The sequence below is a fragment of the Aspergillus fischeri genome, genomic scaffold, assembly GCF_000149645.3.
Source record: "Aspergillus fischeri NRRL 181 1099437636247 genomic scaffold, whole genome shotgun sequence".
Taxonomy (NCBI): domain Eukaryota; kingdom Fungi; phylum Ascomycota; class Eurotiomycetes; order Eurotiales; family Aspergillaceae; genus Aspergillus; species Aspergillus fischeri.
In genome coordinates, this window is record NW_001509772.1 from 637510 (window position 1) to 653283 (window position 15774).

Sequence of the window (15774 nt, forward strand, 5' to 3'; positions counted from 1 at the left end):
GGGCCGACGGTTCAAGCTCGATGTTGGGTTGCAGGTAGCGTACAGGCAGATAAAACGCGTAATCTTAATAAGGCATAAAGAGAAGCATTTATCTCCGTCTCAACGAGAGGAGTCTGTAAGCAAGTTACCTCGTTCATTACATGTCTACAGGAGCTCTTCAGGCCACCTTGCTGAGAGCTCCTACGGGAGGCGCAGCGGCCACTAGCGCAGAACTTCCGTGTAGAAGAAAGAAGCTTCCTATTGGCCGGTTATTTCTGTCACTTCATGAAACTGCGTTGTTCTGTACAAAGTAAGGTAGCTGGTACTGTACACTGCGTTTCTTGAAGGAGAACAGCTTGGCCTTTGACTTATTATATCCACAGGATTTAAATTGCTGCTTTTGTGGCTGTTGTTGCTCTATCACCTATGCTGTTCACCGTGGCCCAGTGCCTTGCACAGGGGCAGCTGAGTTGATGAGAGTCTAGATACCATCGTTCCCTCCAAGAATATCGCCCTTCTTCTTCCTGCCAGCCTCTGCTTCCGGAGGCGAACTGCGCCTTTTCCCTCTTCTCCGTCCATTCTGGTGATGCCTGGCCCGGTCGCTTGAGGCTAAGAGAGCCAAGCTGGTGACGGAGAGGAGCTCTCCAACATCTGTACTGCCGTCCCCAGCCATGCACGCCCAATCCTCCCTCGCCTCCTGCATAACAGTTCCAATTGTCTTTCCCCGCCCAGAAGCATGCAGGATGTTCCCGATCGCAGCATGCACGGCCAACAGAATAGGGCTCGGTGGCTGACACCGCTTGCTCTGACTCGTCAAAGTGACCAATCCATCTGCCGGTAGAAAGCCTCTGTACGCCGTAGCAAAGTGCGGAAACGTCTTGACTCTGTAACGGTTTGGAGTGCTCGTTGCCTCTAATATCAAGCTGAAAGCCTTGAATTCGCGATCAAGCGGGAATAACATCATGATCGCGTTATGCTCGCGGTTGATGTCCTCCAACGTGAACTTGAGCCGAAACCGCAGAGCAGGGAAGTATCGGTATAGATTTGCCAAGGCGTCTGACGACGCCTTCCTCTCGTCCTTTGGGCCTCCTAGTACGGACGGTAGTATGTGTGCGGCTTCTAGAGGACCCTTGAGAGCTTCGTCTGGAGGGTCCGAGTTCTGGTCGTAGGAGCCGGAAATGACGCATTTATTTCCGTCTCGCTGAAGGCATTTTTTCCGCAGTCGTTCCAGTACTTTCCGGTAGTCTGAACTAATGAGGTCGATGGCGTCTTCCTCTGCAGAATAAGATGAGCCGAGTTCAGGGGTGTGGTTCGCGTTGGCTAGGAGAGGTCGAATGAGCCCAGTGTCGAGCATTTCAGCTAGTTCGTGAAGTTCATCATTAGACTGACAAGCCCAAATATCGTTATAGAGATTCTTCTGTCCGTCAGGTGGCAAGAACATGTAGCAAGTCTCGAGGAATTGGACCGTGTCATCCTCATCATTGCGAGCTATGTATCCTTTCAGCTTGGGCCTGAGTTTTGCCTTGACTTCAGGAGACGTAAGGTTATTCGTAGATGATGGCATGGAGATGAGTTATGAGTACTACCACGGTGTGTGTGATGCTTGTTGAGTCGTATTTCGATGAGACAAGAAGGAAAGTGAGAGTCCAGGAATTGAAACAGAGAGACTCAGGTGTTTCTCCAGGCCTAAGGGTCTGGATTGAAGAAGATTTGGAAAATTCACAGCCAGCTGCTCTGGTGCATTCGAGTGTCTTTCGATCGTGTTATACCTGATGCAAATCTATGTTTTCTACTATTCGGAATACATCAAGCAGCAGCTCGAGATGTAGTATTCCTTATGATCCAACCAAAGAAGAGACCATTATCATTGATTCACATGGTGGAAACAGCATGAATATAGGATGGAATGACAAGTGGTACGGCTCAGCCATCTTCTCAAGGCAGCAGGCCTCCTCATCTTTAACACCATGGCAAAGGAATTGTAGTACAAGGAATGAGCTATTTTGGGCCTCTATCGTTTCTACAAGCTCCCAACGATGTTCGACAACAGGTTTAAATTGATCCTGCCAAAGATGGTCATAAAACATGTGTATCATAAGCTGGTAGTCGTGCAACAAGTCCTCTCTAGGTACATTTTGTGCAGTATCAAACGCTTTCCAGACGCCAATCCTCCCGTCAAAGACATGCTAAGCCGATTCAGATGCCGAAGACAAAAAATACATCCTGAAACTTCATATGAACATAAAAGCCACAAAAAGAGAAAAAACAAACTCCGAATACCACCAATACTCCAGACCCACGCTTTTCTCTGTCCCTCCGTTGCTTTTTGAAAGAAAATGTGAGTGCAGTACATATAAATCCAACAGTCATCGAGAATCAGAGCTCGATTGTTTTGAATGAGTTCGCTTGCGAGTGGTAGCCTCCCAAATCAGGTTCCTGCGCTTCAGTTCATCTGTGTCGAAGTATGATTCTTCATCTGGCGCGTGACTAGGGAGGTTCTCTGGACGGATACTGAGGGCACTTGTAGACCTCATTTTCTTGAGACTTTTGGCCTTTCCAACGTCCCCGAGCTTTCGAAGTTCGCGGGCCAGTCGATCAAGGGCCGAACCACCCGCTTTAAAATGAGGCTGTTTCTCCGGCGGTGGTGGAAGAGGCTTGTCCAAAATGTCCTCGTTGCTGTTGCCACTGCGGATCGAAGGTGGGGGAAGCTTATCGGTCGATCCGAGGCTGATGCCGGAGTCGACTTTGCGACTCTTGTGGCCACGAGGTGCGGGGTCATCTCGTTCTTCGAAGCTGGAAGGTCCGTTCACCAGCGCACACTCGTCGATGATCTCATTGGCAATTCGCAGATACTTGTCCAGGGCTTCCCGAACCAATGGCCATCCATTCGCTTCACCTTCGGGTGCTCCCTGGGTGATCACCTTGTCTAGTATTTGCCTACCGTTGGTCTCAAAAGCAGAGATGTATCGGAAAAATCCGTCACGCTGAGATTTGAGGATTTGGGGAGTCAGTTGAGAAGTGGGCGTAACCGTCGCTTCCGTCACAGGGGGGAAGAGCGTGTTCAGCATGGCAATGCAATTGGCCTTGTTAAATGGCGCCAACAGCATCTCGTTGATCAAGATCTGGCGAACCATGTCAGTAAAGGCGAGTAGTCATCGAGGATAAGAGGGAAACCCAGCTTACCCAGCGGCGAAGTCCGAGGTAGATCTGAGTGTAGAGAGCTTCAACTCTACGACCTTGAACATTGATCGATTCGATCCATGTGAGAACCCCCGGATATTTCTTTGCAAGCTCGGTCTTCTCCTTGAGGTCGTCGGGATGGATATTCAGTCGCTGTAATGCGGCCGCAACCTCTCTTCTCCGGCGATTTTCTAGGTCCTTTAGATAGTCCAGGGCGGTTAAGGCCTGAGGAAAATCAACCTCGTCCAATTGAGGAGCGAAACAGCGACGAAGGAAAGAGGTCACGAAACTTGGCGGTAGGGAGCAGGGCTGGGATGGCATTCGAGCAATATGATGAGTCAGCTGTGCCCTGAAGTCCGCAGCGGGATCCAAGATGAAGTCCTGAGAGGAGACGGAGGCTTTGGACGAGCTGGAAGAGCGATTTGAGAAAGCAGTTTCGGGGGTGCGGGTTCCCGAGCTAGGTTGTCTGGTCGGGTTGCAGTTCAGCGCGTACATAGTACGAAGCGGAATCTCGTAGGTTTCAGGATAACGTAGGCAGTGGTCGAAGATCCAGGTCCAGGCAGAGCCATCTAGGCTGCTCGGGCGTTCTTCCAAATGTGCCATGTTTGTCGATAAGGAAGAGAATGGAAAGTCAGATGGTCGATTGGAACTCGTTGAAATTCAGAACGAAACCTCTTGGAAAGGAGCGGATTTTAAAAGGACTTGCAGGTCAGGAAATGTCCTGAGTAAATCAAACTTCGAGTATACGTTCAGGGGACGTGTGTGCGACGTGATGGAGATGCAGGTAGAAGAGTCAATCCAAATAGTACCGAAAACGCGGATCGCAAAGACGGCTGGTATCACTTGCGTGTAACCTGTGAAACCCGCGACTCCATACCACGAATCTGCACCTCGAAAACAGCAATTGACCAAAGTGGATGAAGGGTTTGCTGAACTGGGAGAGGAGCGTAAGTGAGAAGTACTATCCCTTGGGTCTGTTCCGGCGTGAGGGGGAAAAAGCGTCTTGAGGAAGGCAAACGGAAGAAGTTCCGGTTTGCTTGATTTTCGCTGGTCAAGTCAATTGATTGAAAGCCGAATTTAACTTTCGTTTCCCTCTGGGTCCTTTTTGTTTCGAGTCCTAATCAAGCTGTTGGAGCACTCGAAAGACGCCGATAAAGATTGGATTAAAAAAGGGTGGTGTGCGTTGTATGACGAAAAGTCGATAAACTCGGCGGGGATGCTGTCAAAGCAATAAAGCAAACAGTGATCGAGGATCAGTGCGCTGAAAGAAGCCGAGGAGATATGGTGCTTTGTAGATTTTGGATAGATCCAAAACCAAGTCTTGCGAGTCAAAGAACGAATAGAATGGAAATTTTGAGATCCAGCGACGACGAAGAGTGAGAAGCAACGAATGTGGCGTCAGAACAAAGAATAAGACAGACGCAGACGCAGTCGCGTGGAAGTGAGACAACAACAACAACAATGACAACGACAATACTGGAATAATAATAATATCTATCAATCACCAGGTCCAAAACAACATCATCAAAATAGACAGAAGGAGGGGAAAGAGGAAGAACCAGGAATAAATGGTACCTGCCTTATGGACGGGCTTCCGAGGGAAAATGGGTGGTGGATCGGACTAATAATCCTCATACTAATAAGCACCGCACTGATCGGGTTCATTAATTATTACAAGGAAGAGCTGATCGAGGCTTCTGGACTCTCTTTGCAGTCCCACTTTTGCCCCTCCCACCGGTCAATAATTACAATACAGTCGATCAGTTTTACCTGCTAATTGCTTCCTGATTCCTGAACCATTGACTCTTGGAGACTTTGACTAACGAATCCTTCGATCCATGTTCCGGTTCCGTGGTTTTCACCTTCGCCTTCCGCCGTGTGGAAACTGCCAGGTGGATGCTGCCACCCAATGACGGTACCCAATTGCTGTCTGACAGTTTTGCTATTCCGGACTTAGGTACGTATCCATGAATGGATGTAAGGTACGTAAGATAGGAAGCTTCGTTTTCTATTCTCAATCACTTTTTTTTCGAAGTACGGACAGACTGACATCAACTTGCAGCGCGGAGGCTGATGTACGATGAAACTCGCAGAGCACACACCATCAATGTGACGCAGAAAATCAATCGCCTATCTTCCGGCAAACAAAGGAAACGCTGATGCATCATATCAGTTCTTACAATCGGCGTTTGTTCAGATTTCACATGAAAATAATAAATTCACTAATACTCCGCACTGTGACTACTGTCCAACTCAAAAAGTCCAGACTCGATAAATACAGCCCGTTGGAAAAACCCATCCTAACGAGAAACCATTCTTGCTGGGGACAAGTCCGTCGTTGTGGTTTGTTTGACGGTTTGACCTTGCAGGCTCCCGACCTTCCGCGCGGGCCAGACATCCAGGACGAACAAATCAGAATGGCTGAGTCAACGAAGGTGGATCAAACAACCCCCGTAGGTTGGCGAGCTGCTTGCCGGGCCCCAGTGTGCTGGGTTCCGCCATCATCCTAGCGCGTCGTTGTCCTTTTGTCCGTTCAGGTACCATCAGCCTCGTACGTATGTACCTAAATTCTAGAACTCCAACAGTCTAAGACATTACTAGCGTACGGACGTACTTCCTGCCACAATCAGACATCTCCTCTTTTTCCAGTCAACCGAAGTGAGCAGTCAGTTCAATTGCTCGAAATTTCGCCGTGCCGTTATCTTGCATGATGCGCCAAGCGATCAATCTTGGATTTTACGTGCGACACGCAGCATTAGGCACAAGTCCGGATGTCCCTGAGATTGATTTTCCTCATTTAACATTACGTAGTGCTGAGCTGAGACAAGTGTAAAGAACAGCTCCGTTCGATTCCTGCGTACTACTTACTGGTAGGTCGCTGAGTACTCCATATTGCGTACCTGTCTCAAACTGCCGTATGAGCAGTACTTCGAAATGGTTCATTTTCAGTAGTAATACCATTCTCCCTATCGACTCGGTGGGCGGATGATTGAACACTGGCATCATATTTTACTCCATATGGAGTACACGAGTCGAATACCCAAAATATGACCAACATCGGGCATTTTACCTCGAGACACAGCACCGTTGGACGTCATAGGCTCATACACTGTAATGCCAAACGTTGATCTTTCATCTTTTGCTGTCGATCACTCTCGACGATCGAGGGATCAACTTCAGCTGATGTCAGTAGCCATGAAAGGCAATCTTTCGGCCCCCATTTTCAGTCAAGCTGCAGGAGACGTTCCGAAACCCAGAGTCCGAAGTTTGAGACTCCTACCGCGACCTCTTGGATTGATCTCAATTTGATCAACAAAGCATTCCAATCCTGCGCAGACACTGCTATCTGGAGGTCGCTGAAATATTAACCTAGAACGCTCATCGAGACGCAATCGCTCGTGCCAAAAACGACGGGATTTGTGAAGCCTATGTCCTTTTTAGTTTACTACTAACAGCATGCTGGTAGTTAACTAACTAGTTAACTTAGTTAACTACTCCGTAGTTATGTTTTGCTAGTGACTCAGTAAGCCTAGCATCTCCAACTTGTCGGACTCGGCCCCTGGACCCCGCTCCAACCGGTTTCTTGGGATCACAGTCCGCGCCGAAACGGGCATGACGGGCCAGCCTTTTATGGTTCTAGTGCATCTGCCTTGAACGATTTGTTTATCAGGGTTTCAGCCGAAAGTTGAGTTTAGGCGAAGGAGTCCGAATGAGGCAAGGCAGGGGCATCACGAGTTCAGTATCCGTATACTTTCAACGTACCAATGGTGTATCTCAAAGTTGAAGATTCATTGTCAGGAAGCAGGGACACAGATCTGACTTTGAGTCTCACTCTAACATTTCTATTGGTGAATAAGTAAAGTCTAAGTAGTTAACAGAGACATAACTGTTCATCATCTATGTATGATTATTTGATGGCCACTTGCTACAGCTATTCGGTTTGTATCCAAATCAGACCTTATTGACATTTAACATTTGACGTCAATTTGACCTGCACTAAGGTATGGATGATAAGAGAAAGCTTGCATTATGCTTCAGCTTAGACTAAAGTTGGACATCTATCCTTATTGCCATTGCCTAGCATCATGATGTCTAGCTAGGACCAAATAAAAGTTCGATGTCTTTCTCTTACTCCATATCATTTGTTTCCCTTTCCATCTTTTCTTCCTCGCCTTCATGTCTTGGCCTCTATCGTTTCATGCCTTTGACGGATTTACCTAGTCACCCGTTCACAGGGTGGATGGCATCAAGCCCTCTTGGAACGGACCCCGGCAATTTTATGGTTTCGTGGTCCGTCAGCCAGGCTACCTGTCAAGGTCCTGCACAGGGTAATGGGATGCTCTTATGGGGAACAGCCATCACCTTGAAGATGGACTCACACCCGTTCTCTCCAGAACACCGAACCGATCAACTTGGACCGTGCATCTATACCATAAATAACTTGATATCGCGCCAAGCAGCATGCTGGTCCAAGTGGAGCAACTATGGTTTCACAGGCACAGATCTTCAGGACTTGGTCATCTAGGCACCAGACCAGGAAGAATGGTGTCAGCTGTGACGCATTATGCTTTGCGTCTTCAAGACCAGTAAGCTCTTCCAGAAAAGTACGAGTGGGCCGAGAGCTTTAAGGAGTGTCAGCGACACGAAGTATCGAGTCTATTGACCGAGCTGTAGCGCCTCCCGAGAGTGCTTGTCAGAGGGCTTTCGTGAGCTACCATGCTTGCAAGCGCTTAGGGAATCCTCTGATTGTAATCATCTATATTCGAAACTAGTCCTCAAGCCCGACATCTCGCTAGAATGTGGTAACCTGTCTTGCTAACGAGATCAATGGAGGTGCTGTACACAAGTAACAAAATTGACATCTTCATGAACGTCAGAAATCAGATTCCAAAATGCAATGTCGAGGAAAGGCAGAACCAAAAATGTCATATATGAAAGGCGGATCAAAGATACCACAAGCATTTCAAGACTAAGATAGATTTCAATACATCCATTTGGCGAAGGGGGGAGCTGTACGGTGTAAGGGTGCAAAAGAGCAAGGGAGGGGAGTTGAGGAGGCCAGAAAGTGCTGCCTCAGGCGTCGACAACAGTCTTTCTTCCCCGTCCTTACCAGCTTTCTCTAACATCCGTCTCTGTAAGGAGGGCAGAATTAATATGCATCTGAAGAGGCGTCGCATTGGGCTGAACGACTGAGTGAATCAATAACTATCATTTCTAACCATATTGAACAACCTCACATTGAGCATTATGCTATCATGACTGCATAGAACTTAATAGTGCTCCGTACTTATCCTGAGATGGAAGAGGTAAACTTTTGCTGGCAAACTCAATGCATATAGCTGGTCAGGTCAACCCTTCCTCTCTTGGTGGTTACGACAATCAAGACGGCCATTTCATGGCTTGCAATGACAATATCATTATCATTGTTGGCTTATTCATGACCGCGCTCGGCAAAGGCCGAGTCATGATATCAAGGACTCGATTTGATTACTCGCCACTCTCGAAACACGAACACCATTATCTCAATCAGGGAGGAGAGAGGGCCCACTCCAGTTCGCGGTTGGAGGTCAACAGAGTTGGTGGCTGGTGTCCAGCCTGCGGGACGCAGCAATTGACAGGAAGATGATCTTCGTGAACCATGGACGGCCACGAAAAGTGGAGTTATACATCATAACCTAAGTGATCGGTCATATCCGGCCTTCTGCCCATTTGAGAAAGAGGCTGTGAAGTTAATAGCTTCATCGATTCTCCTGGACGAAGATATAAGGTCTCTGGTCCCTGCGCGACCCGAATCCAGCAACAACAAATCATTGATGAAGTTCACACCCTTGAGTTGAAAGGTGAACTCCAAGAGGAGCACCATCATTCGAACCCGATGTCTGGGTCACATCGTCCCAATTTCCTCTCTGAGGAAATGGAAGTACTCCCGACTACCGCAGCCTTTTTCCGCCGGGTTTCTCGCATCAATACTCGTATACCTCCTATCGCCAGGAAAGCTGCCGTGCCTTGCAAGGTAGCAAATATGTCCCATGACAAACTGCAACAAGAAACCGCGTCTCCGTCGCCCAATCTGCGTCGTTGCGTCGGCCATACCGCTGTTCTTCGCAAATCGATGGAAGCAACCCAGAAAGAACGCAGACGCCAGATGCACCGTTTGAGTTACTACGAAGACAACGGACCCAACTACGGAGCCAACGATAGGACCGAGATGGACATTTCTGCCATCCGAGAACAAGTTGCCAAGACAGTCAAGGCGATGATTCGCCGTCGCTCCGTCACAGGCACACCTCGAGGCCCTGGATCAGAAAAGGCCAGTTCATTGGCGCGTACATCGTCACGCGAGTCGCACAAGAGCGATACGCTTCAACGCGCAACGGAAAAGAAGAACAGATTTGCTGCCAAGAGTCGGAAATATGCATCCATGCTTGTGCCTGGGCGGAGGATGTTCACCTGTCCCTCTCCCATATTACATACGAATGCCGTCTTTTGACCCATTCCAATTGTCTTCATATCACATCATTGAGACTATCCGCGCACCTCTACGCGGATATGGCGGATCTTACGAATTTACGAATAGTTCTATATAATGGGGAAGCGACTGAGCGAGCAGATGCTGTTAGATACTAGCGACGTTTTTTCACACCTTAGCAATCAATGAATGTCAAGGCTCGGTCCGCGTTAGGTCCGACACAAGACAAAGATAAGAACCTTGTTCAAAATTCCCTCATTGTAGAGCCAGCAAGACGCCTCATGTCTCCCTCTAACTAATCAACTTGATTGTGTCAGAAAGTCATCATCATAGAAAGGTAGGCCTTTAAAGTTTGCTGATTGACTTTACGGACCATTGGATCCGCCGCGTTTGTTCTCCACAATATCGACATCAGCAGCGGTTTTCCTCGCTGTTTATCTCATTGGATGATATCTCAACTGTTCTGGTCGGAGTGGCCGGCTCAGCGAACCTGACTTTGTTGGGAGGTTGAATCCGAGTCTGGCCGGTCGACGACGAAGGATCGCCCGCACTCGGATGAGGATTGCGTTTGTTCTTGTGGCGCAGGAACAATGGTCCTTCAAGTAGTAGTCCAGTCATCTTATTCGATTCAAGGCGCTGATAGTTTCTCTTGCTTCACTTGAATGGCAGGAGAGGCTTGGGCAAATAATCAGGGACATCAGCAGCTCCCGTCTCCCATTCCGTCGATTCTCGCTAATCAGAACTGGCGTTATTTCGGGTGATAGGTACCTTAATCTATTTGATCAAATCGTTCAACTATCTAGATTCCATAGGCAATGTTCTAGACGCTGCTGCCATAATTGCGGTTCCGAACTTGGGGACTTTTCGAACCTTCCTAGGGCAACAGTAATGTCTTGAATTGCCGCTAGAATCCTGGGTTTTGATCAACCACGTAGAGGTAAATGATGCAGCAATATGTTTCTTACTTGAATTTTACCTGAATCGCTGCTCATGCACGAAAGACGTGTTGCCGGTGGTAAGATATACAGTTCGCAATCAGCTGCACTTTGGATTCATTCTTTGCCGTATTTGAGTGCTACAACGCTGTACTTCCGTATACATATAATATTGAGCTTTAGAAGAACCTTACCAGAATGCTGCATATGATTACATGAAGTTCAATGATATTTCACGACTCCAACAGCTCGTCGATATCTATAAGCACGTCTTTGGAGAGCAAATCCCTGATTGGTCGGACTAAGGCACTAAGGCACCAACACCGCCAACTGCCAAGGCCAGCGATATGAACTTTTGATGATAGCATCATTCGTGGCATCAGCATCAGACCAGTTGTACACAACAAGAGATACAGTCACTAAAGCAAACACTGCCAAATCACCAGACAGTCCTATCATCACCATGACCAAACAACCCCTCGCCAAAACCCTCCAGTTCGAGAAAAAGAACAAAGACATGCTCAAGCTCCCAAAATGTACTGTACTGTCCAACTCAACACTGGACTGGACGAAGGAAATCCACTAACAAAACCAACACAGACGCTCGCGTCCAAAAACGCCCTATTCCACACGCCCCCGTCGCATCCCCCTACGCTGGCGCCTCGGTCCCGAAAATCGTCTACGTCTCCACCAAGTCCCCCTTCATGAGCGCCGTCAAACGCGTCCAGAAGCTTCTCCGACAGGCCGAAAAACGCGCCACGGCGGCGGTCAATCTCTCAAGTAGCAAGAGGACAGATCGGCAGAAGCTGGCTGAGGTAGCGCGTGGACAGGAGCAGCTGACTGAGGAGGAGGTGTTTGTCAAGGCCACGGGCCGGGCGATCGAGAAGGCGCTGAGCGTTGGGCGGTGGTTCGAGGAGCGGGGGAACGAGTATGCGGTGCGGGTGAAGACGGGGAGTGTGCTCGTTGTGGACGATATTGAGGAAGACGAGGAGGCGAAGCGGAAGGCGATTGTGGAGGCGGAAAGGGTTCTGCAGCAGGAACAAGCTCAGGAGAAGAAGGAAGACGGCGAGAAAGATGATGGTCAGCCAGCCGCGGACCAGTCTGTCGACGCTCCCGCGCAGCCTGGATCGAAATCAGAAACGAAGAAGAGGAAACGCGCTGCGAATGCTCTGGCCTCAGCCTCCGGTGAGGAGTTGCCGGAGACGCGAACGCGATGGGTCAACATGGTGGAAATCGCCGTGACGCTTAAGTGAACACCCCTGAAAATGGCACTGGAAAGTACCCTCTTCTCAGGTCGCATGTTGCGTCTCAACCTCATAGTGGCTATAAACGGTGTCCTCCCACCTTCCTCCGCAGAGCGAGTTTCCTGTAACAGACCGAGGAGGACTTCATACCGATCTGCACCCTGCCTCAGCGTTAGCTGGCACCGCACAAGGCGTCATACCTGCAGAAATGCCCACCGCATTTATCTAATGCACACTCCAACACGCATACCCACAACCTCATCGCCTCCGCTACCATTCTAGTCAACAGACTTGATGGTGGCCGATTCAGTCGCAGCCGGCCGCTATCTACGTAGCCGTGAAGAGTGATGCTGCTTCAAATCGAGAGAATATGCCATATCGTTCCTATAGGCACTACATCTTGATATGGCAATCTGAAGCTAGAGTTGCGTCAACGTTGTGAACTATTTTATCAGAGAGATATGATCATGATTATAGCCCTGGTCTACCATGGAGGAGATCTTGGATTGAATCTCCCGCCTATAAGCAAACAACCTGTAATGAGCTATAGGTGAAAAATACTTAATTCAATAGTAAAAGCTATCCACGAGTGCAGTGCAGACTTTTTAGACTATTCAGATCGCGATTATAATGCAGACAGAGGAATGCGTAGACTCGCTGTAAAGCTTAATTGTAATCTCGAGAATTGAGATGCTGGTTAATCCGCAGAAGTGCAGTCAGAAGGCTGGGCAATGTATTGATTATGCATTCATAAAAGGAAACTCAAGTCATTCATCGCTTCGCGGAAAATTCAAAGGAAGTGATGCTGCTATGTTAGAACTAATACACAGAGGGTGAGCCCTACGCGGCTTGCTGCTGCCCAGAAAAAGAAAGAGACATTAACATGAAATGACGAGAAAACCAACTGCTGCCAGAAAGTCGTAACTGGGTCAACAGGGCGCTAGAACAGGGGGAAATGTGGAAAGGTCCGGTGATGCACGTTATGCAATGTCATAACTGCAGGATCAAAAGAGAGTAAGAAAACAGCAAACACCAAATACCCCAGCAACCGGTGGTAAGAAATGAATCAAGGGCCCGTGGCCAGCGTACACGAAGGAAAAGGAGAGAACCAACCCGTGGGAAGCTAAGTACTCAAGACAAGACAATAGGAAAGGTTAAAAAGAGGGAGGGAAAGGCCGAGGGCCAAACAAGATGATGACGATGCTCATATGCGCTCAACACCATTTTTCAAGACGAGGTCCCGAAAGATGAGGAAGACAGTAGAAAAGACAATTACTTGTCCATCTTTTGCCACCCGTTCAGGTATGCCATAAGGCCTACCCCTAGAAGCACCACTCCAAGCATCGACGCATACGGGCTGGTCTGTTCCAGAACATCGTGTTTCAAGGGCTGTTTCGCGAACGCCGTGCCAGAACCATTGACGTTGGTATATGACGATGATGGTGTCGTAATTGGATGTGGTTGCTTCTCGACTTCTCCGCCTCCAACATGGCCGGCATCGTCAGTCGCCGAATCATCGCGAGTAATAGCAATCTCCTGCGCTGCAGATTCGTCGCTTATCTCGCACTTCTCTGCACGCTCACGCCGCAGAGTCTCGATCATCTCCGCCAGGGACTTGCGTGCTTCCACCGTCTCATTCTCCGCTTTTTCTGCCCTTTTTCTAAACATTGCGACTTGCTTCTTCATTTCCTCCATTTCTTCCATCATCATTTCAAGGCGAAGTTGCAAATGATAAGCCTGAGTGTCTGCTAGCGTTTCTGAGGTGGACGATTTGTCTGAGCCCGAGTTAGGAGGAATTTCCTCGTTGGCAGGCTGCTCATGCGCGTGCTTTTCGCTGATCGCCGCATCATCGGACCGACCACCCATACTCTGTTCGAGCGATTCTCCGTCGACGCCCTTTGCCTGCAGCTCCAGATTTCTGGCCTTCTCCTCCGCAGACTCCCGTGCGTTGCGTTCTTGCAGCAATAGAGTCTCCAATTCCTTTACACGGGCACCCTGACTATCCAGCTCCCGCTTGGCGGACGACAATGCCTCGATCAAAGACAGAATCTGACTGGACTCACGCGAAACAGGAGAGTTATTTGAACCTAACTTCGGCTTCTCCGTATCCGACCGTTTGAGAGGAGAGAATGCATCGGCACCCGTGCGGGGTGGTGCATCAGGCTTTTCGGGAAGTGGTTGCTGCGGTGGTGGTGCAGGGGGATCTGAGAATCTTGAGAAGGAATCGACGCGCGGCATCTTAGGTCTGCCGTTGACTTGACGTGAGACACCGCTGTCTGGTGGCGAGTGCTTTGCTTTCTCTCTTTCTTGGTGACCCGATTTCGTTAAAGAAGTCAAAAATTCATCGGTTTGCCGGAGATCTTGTGCTTGCTGCTTTGCCTGTTTCATTTCACTCTAGACGCAAAAAGAATTAGTGGGATGCCACGTTTGGAGGAAAAACGAGCAATAAACGTACTGTAAGCCGCTTGACGATCTGTTCGATGGAGATTGGAGAATTCCAGTAGTTCATCTGACGTTGCTGCTGCAACGCACTGAGTTGACTGCTCGCAGCGCTTTGCGAGCTTCTATTGCTCATCGTGCTCCCGGAGCGCCCTCGGAGATGCGACAGAGGCTGACTGAGCGGGGAAGGGAGAAGACCGTTACCAGAAGCGGGATCCAAATCTCCTAGGGTGAGGTCGAAGATGTTTGGCATAGTCCCATAGATCCCAGCGTGCTCAACTTTAGCGGAGACCTTGTGATGGACGATCGTCTTTTGATCCTCACTGACGATGTCAATCCCCAGCTCCAGGGTGTCGTTTTCGCGAAGTTCGTGGGGTTCCGACTCGCGGTTCTCCGGAGACAGGCGCTGGCCATTGACAAAGGTCCCGTTCGACGATTTGACATCTCGAATCCAGATTTTGCCAGTCTTGTCCGCCCATATCTCCGCGTGTTGTCGAGAAAGCACCTTGGAATCGAAAAACCCGTTCAAAGGGGTAGGAACAGTTTTCGCATTTGTTTGCCGTCCAATTCGCAAAACTTCTGGGTAAAAAGGAACAGTAATCTGCTTCTTTTCAAAGGTGCCGTTGATTGGCAGAAGCGTCAATATGGCTGGCGGCTCCCCAGATGGCGCGCTGCCAGCGCGGACGCCGTTCTGCTGGGAAGACTGGAGAATGTGCTGCGAGGGAACAATAGACGAAGGCTGATGGAGAGCGGACATGGCCGAAGTAGCACCGGGCCCAGAGGAGAATGCAGGCATCACCTGCGTGCGTGTGGTACTCACTCCAGTTGCCGGTTCAGACTTGGTACTCGGCCAAATGCTCCTGGAGGACTTTTTCTTCGAAGACCAGGTACCAGATTCAGCGTTGTTACTTTGTACTGCATGAGCGTTTTGTGAACCGGCGACTACGGTGGAGGTGGAGGAGTTTGATCCTAAAGACGACGAGGAGTTGGATCTCTGAATCGTCTTCCGTGGCATGAACATCCGTGAAACTTCGTCGTTCATTGAAGTCAAGGCTCCTTGTCCTCCTTTACCAGAGTCGTACCATCCCAAGCGAGGACCCTCTTGCACACTAGGCGGTGATGCAACAGCAGTCATGGAGAAACGGGCTGGTGCGATAGACAATATCAGAAACTCAATGTGCCAACACCGCCTATCGCATGGGCGCGAAGTCGAGGAGCGAATCGATAAATGTTCGAAATATCAATGATTTATCGACTATCAAGCTCGTTTGCGATTGTTTATGATGAAAACTAATTGATGCTGAAGTATTGCGATGCCCGGGTTTTGATCCCTACCAACTCTGAGGAGGTCACGTTAGCATTGTTCCGATGCCAAACTCGTGTCATTTGCACCAAAAAGGTAGCAAATACACAGTCGGTGAGGCCTGTGTTCAAGAGATGAGATGTCAAACCTACCTCTGAAACCGAAATCTGGAGAGCAAAGTTGAGATAAAGTATGGAAATGAGACACTGGGTGCGTCAAGTCAAG

The 15774-nt window shown here is 49.0% G+C and overlaps 5 protein-coding genes across 5 annotated transcripts, besides 1 other annotated feature; 2 read left to right on the plus strand and 3 right to left on the minus strand.

Moving 5' to 3' along the window:
- Positions 1-460: 460 nt before the first annotated feature.
- On the minus strand, positions 461-1543 carry NFIA_034740 (uncharacterized protein; the record flags this gene model as incomplete). The annotated part of the gene is made up of 1 exon (XM_001265802.1): positions 461-1543. One exon carries the CDS (start codon positions 1541-1543, stop codon positions 461-463), a length of 1083 nt encoding a protein of 360 aa, XP_001265803.1.
- An 802-nt stretch (positions 1544-2345) lies between these two features.
- NFIA_034750 (uncharacterized protein) lies at positions 2346-3762 on the minus strand (the record flags this gene model as incomplete). Its single annotated transcript, XM_001265803.1, has 2 exons — positions 2346-3101; positions 3163-3762. The coding sequence occupies 2 exons, from the start codon at positions 3760-3762 to the stop codon at positions 2346-2348; spliced, it is 1356 nt and encodes a 451-aa protein (XP_001265804.1).
- An 843-nt stretch (positions 3763-4605) lies between these two features.
- Positions 4606-4633: a microsatellite.
- Positions 4634-9034: 4401 nt separating this feature from the next.
- NFIA_034760 (uncharacterized protein) lies at positions 9035-9649 on the plus strand (the record flags this gene model as incomplete). Its single annotated transcript, XM_001265804.1, has 1 exon — positions 9035-9649. The coding sequence occupies one exon, from the start codon at positions 9035-9037 to the stop codon at positions 9647-9649; it is 615 nt and encodes a 204-aa protein (XP_001265805.1).
- A 1377-nt stretch (positions 9650-11026) lies between these two features.
- Positions 11027-11816, plus strand: NFIA_034770 (ribonuclease P subunit p20 family protein; the record flags this gene model as incomplete). Its single annotated transcript, XM_001265805.1, has 2 exons — positions 11027-11099; positions 11164-11816. The coding sequence occupies 2 exons, from the start codon at positions 11027-11029 to the stop codon at positions 11814-11816; spliced, it is 726 nt and encodes a 241-aa protein (XP_001265806.1).
- Positions 11817-13079: 1263 nt separating this feature from the next.
- Positions 13080-15381, minus strand: NFIA_034780 (putative cytoplasm to vacuole targeting Vps64; the record flags this gene model as incomplete). Its single annotated transcript, XM_001265806.1, has 2 exons — positions 13080-14201; positions 14263-15381. 2 exons carry the CDS (start codon positions 15379-15381, stop codon positions 13080-13082), a joined length of 2241 nt encoding a protein of 746 aa, XP_001265807.1.
- Positions 15382-15774: the final 393 nt, after the last annotated feature.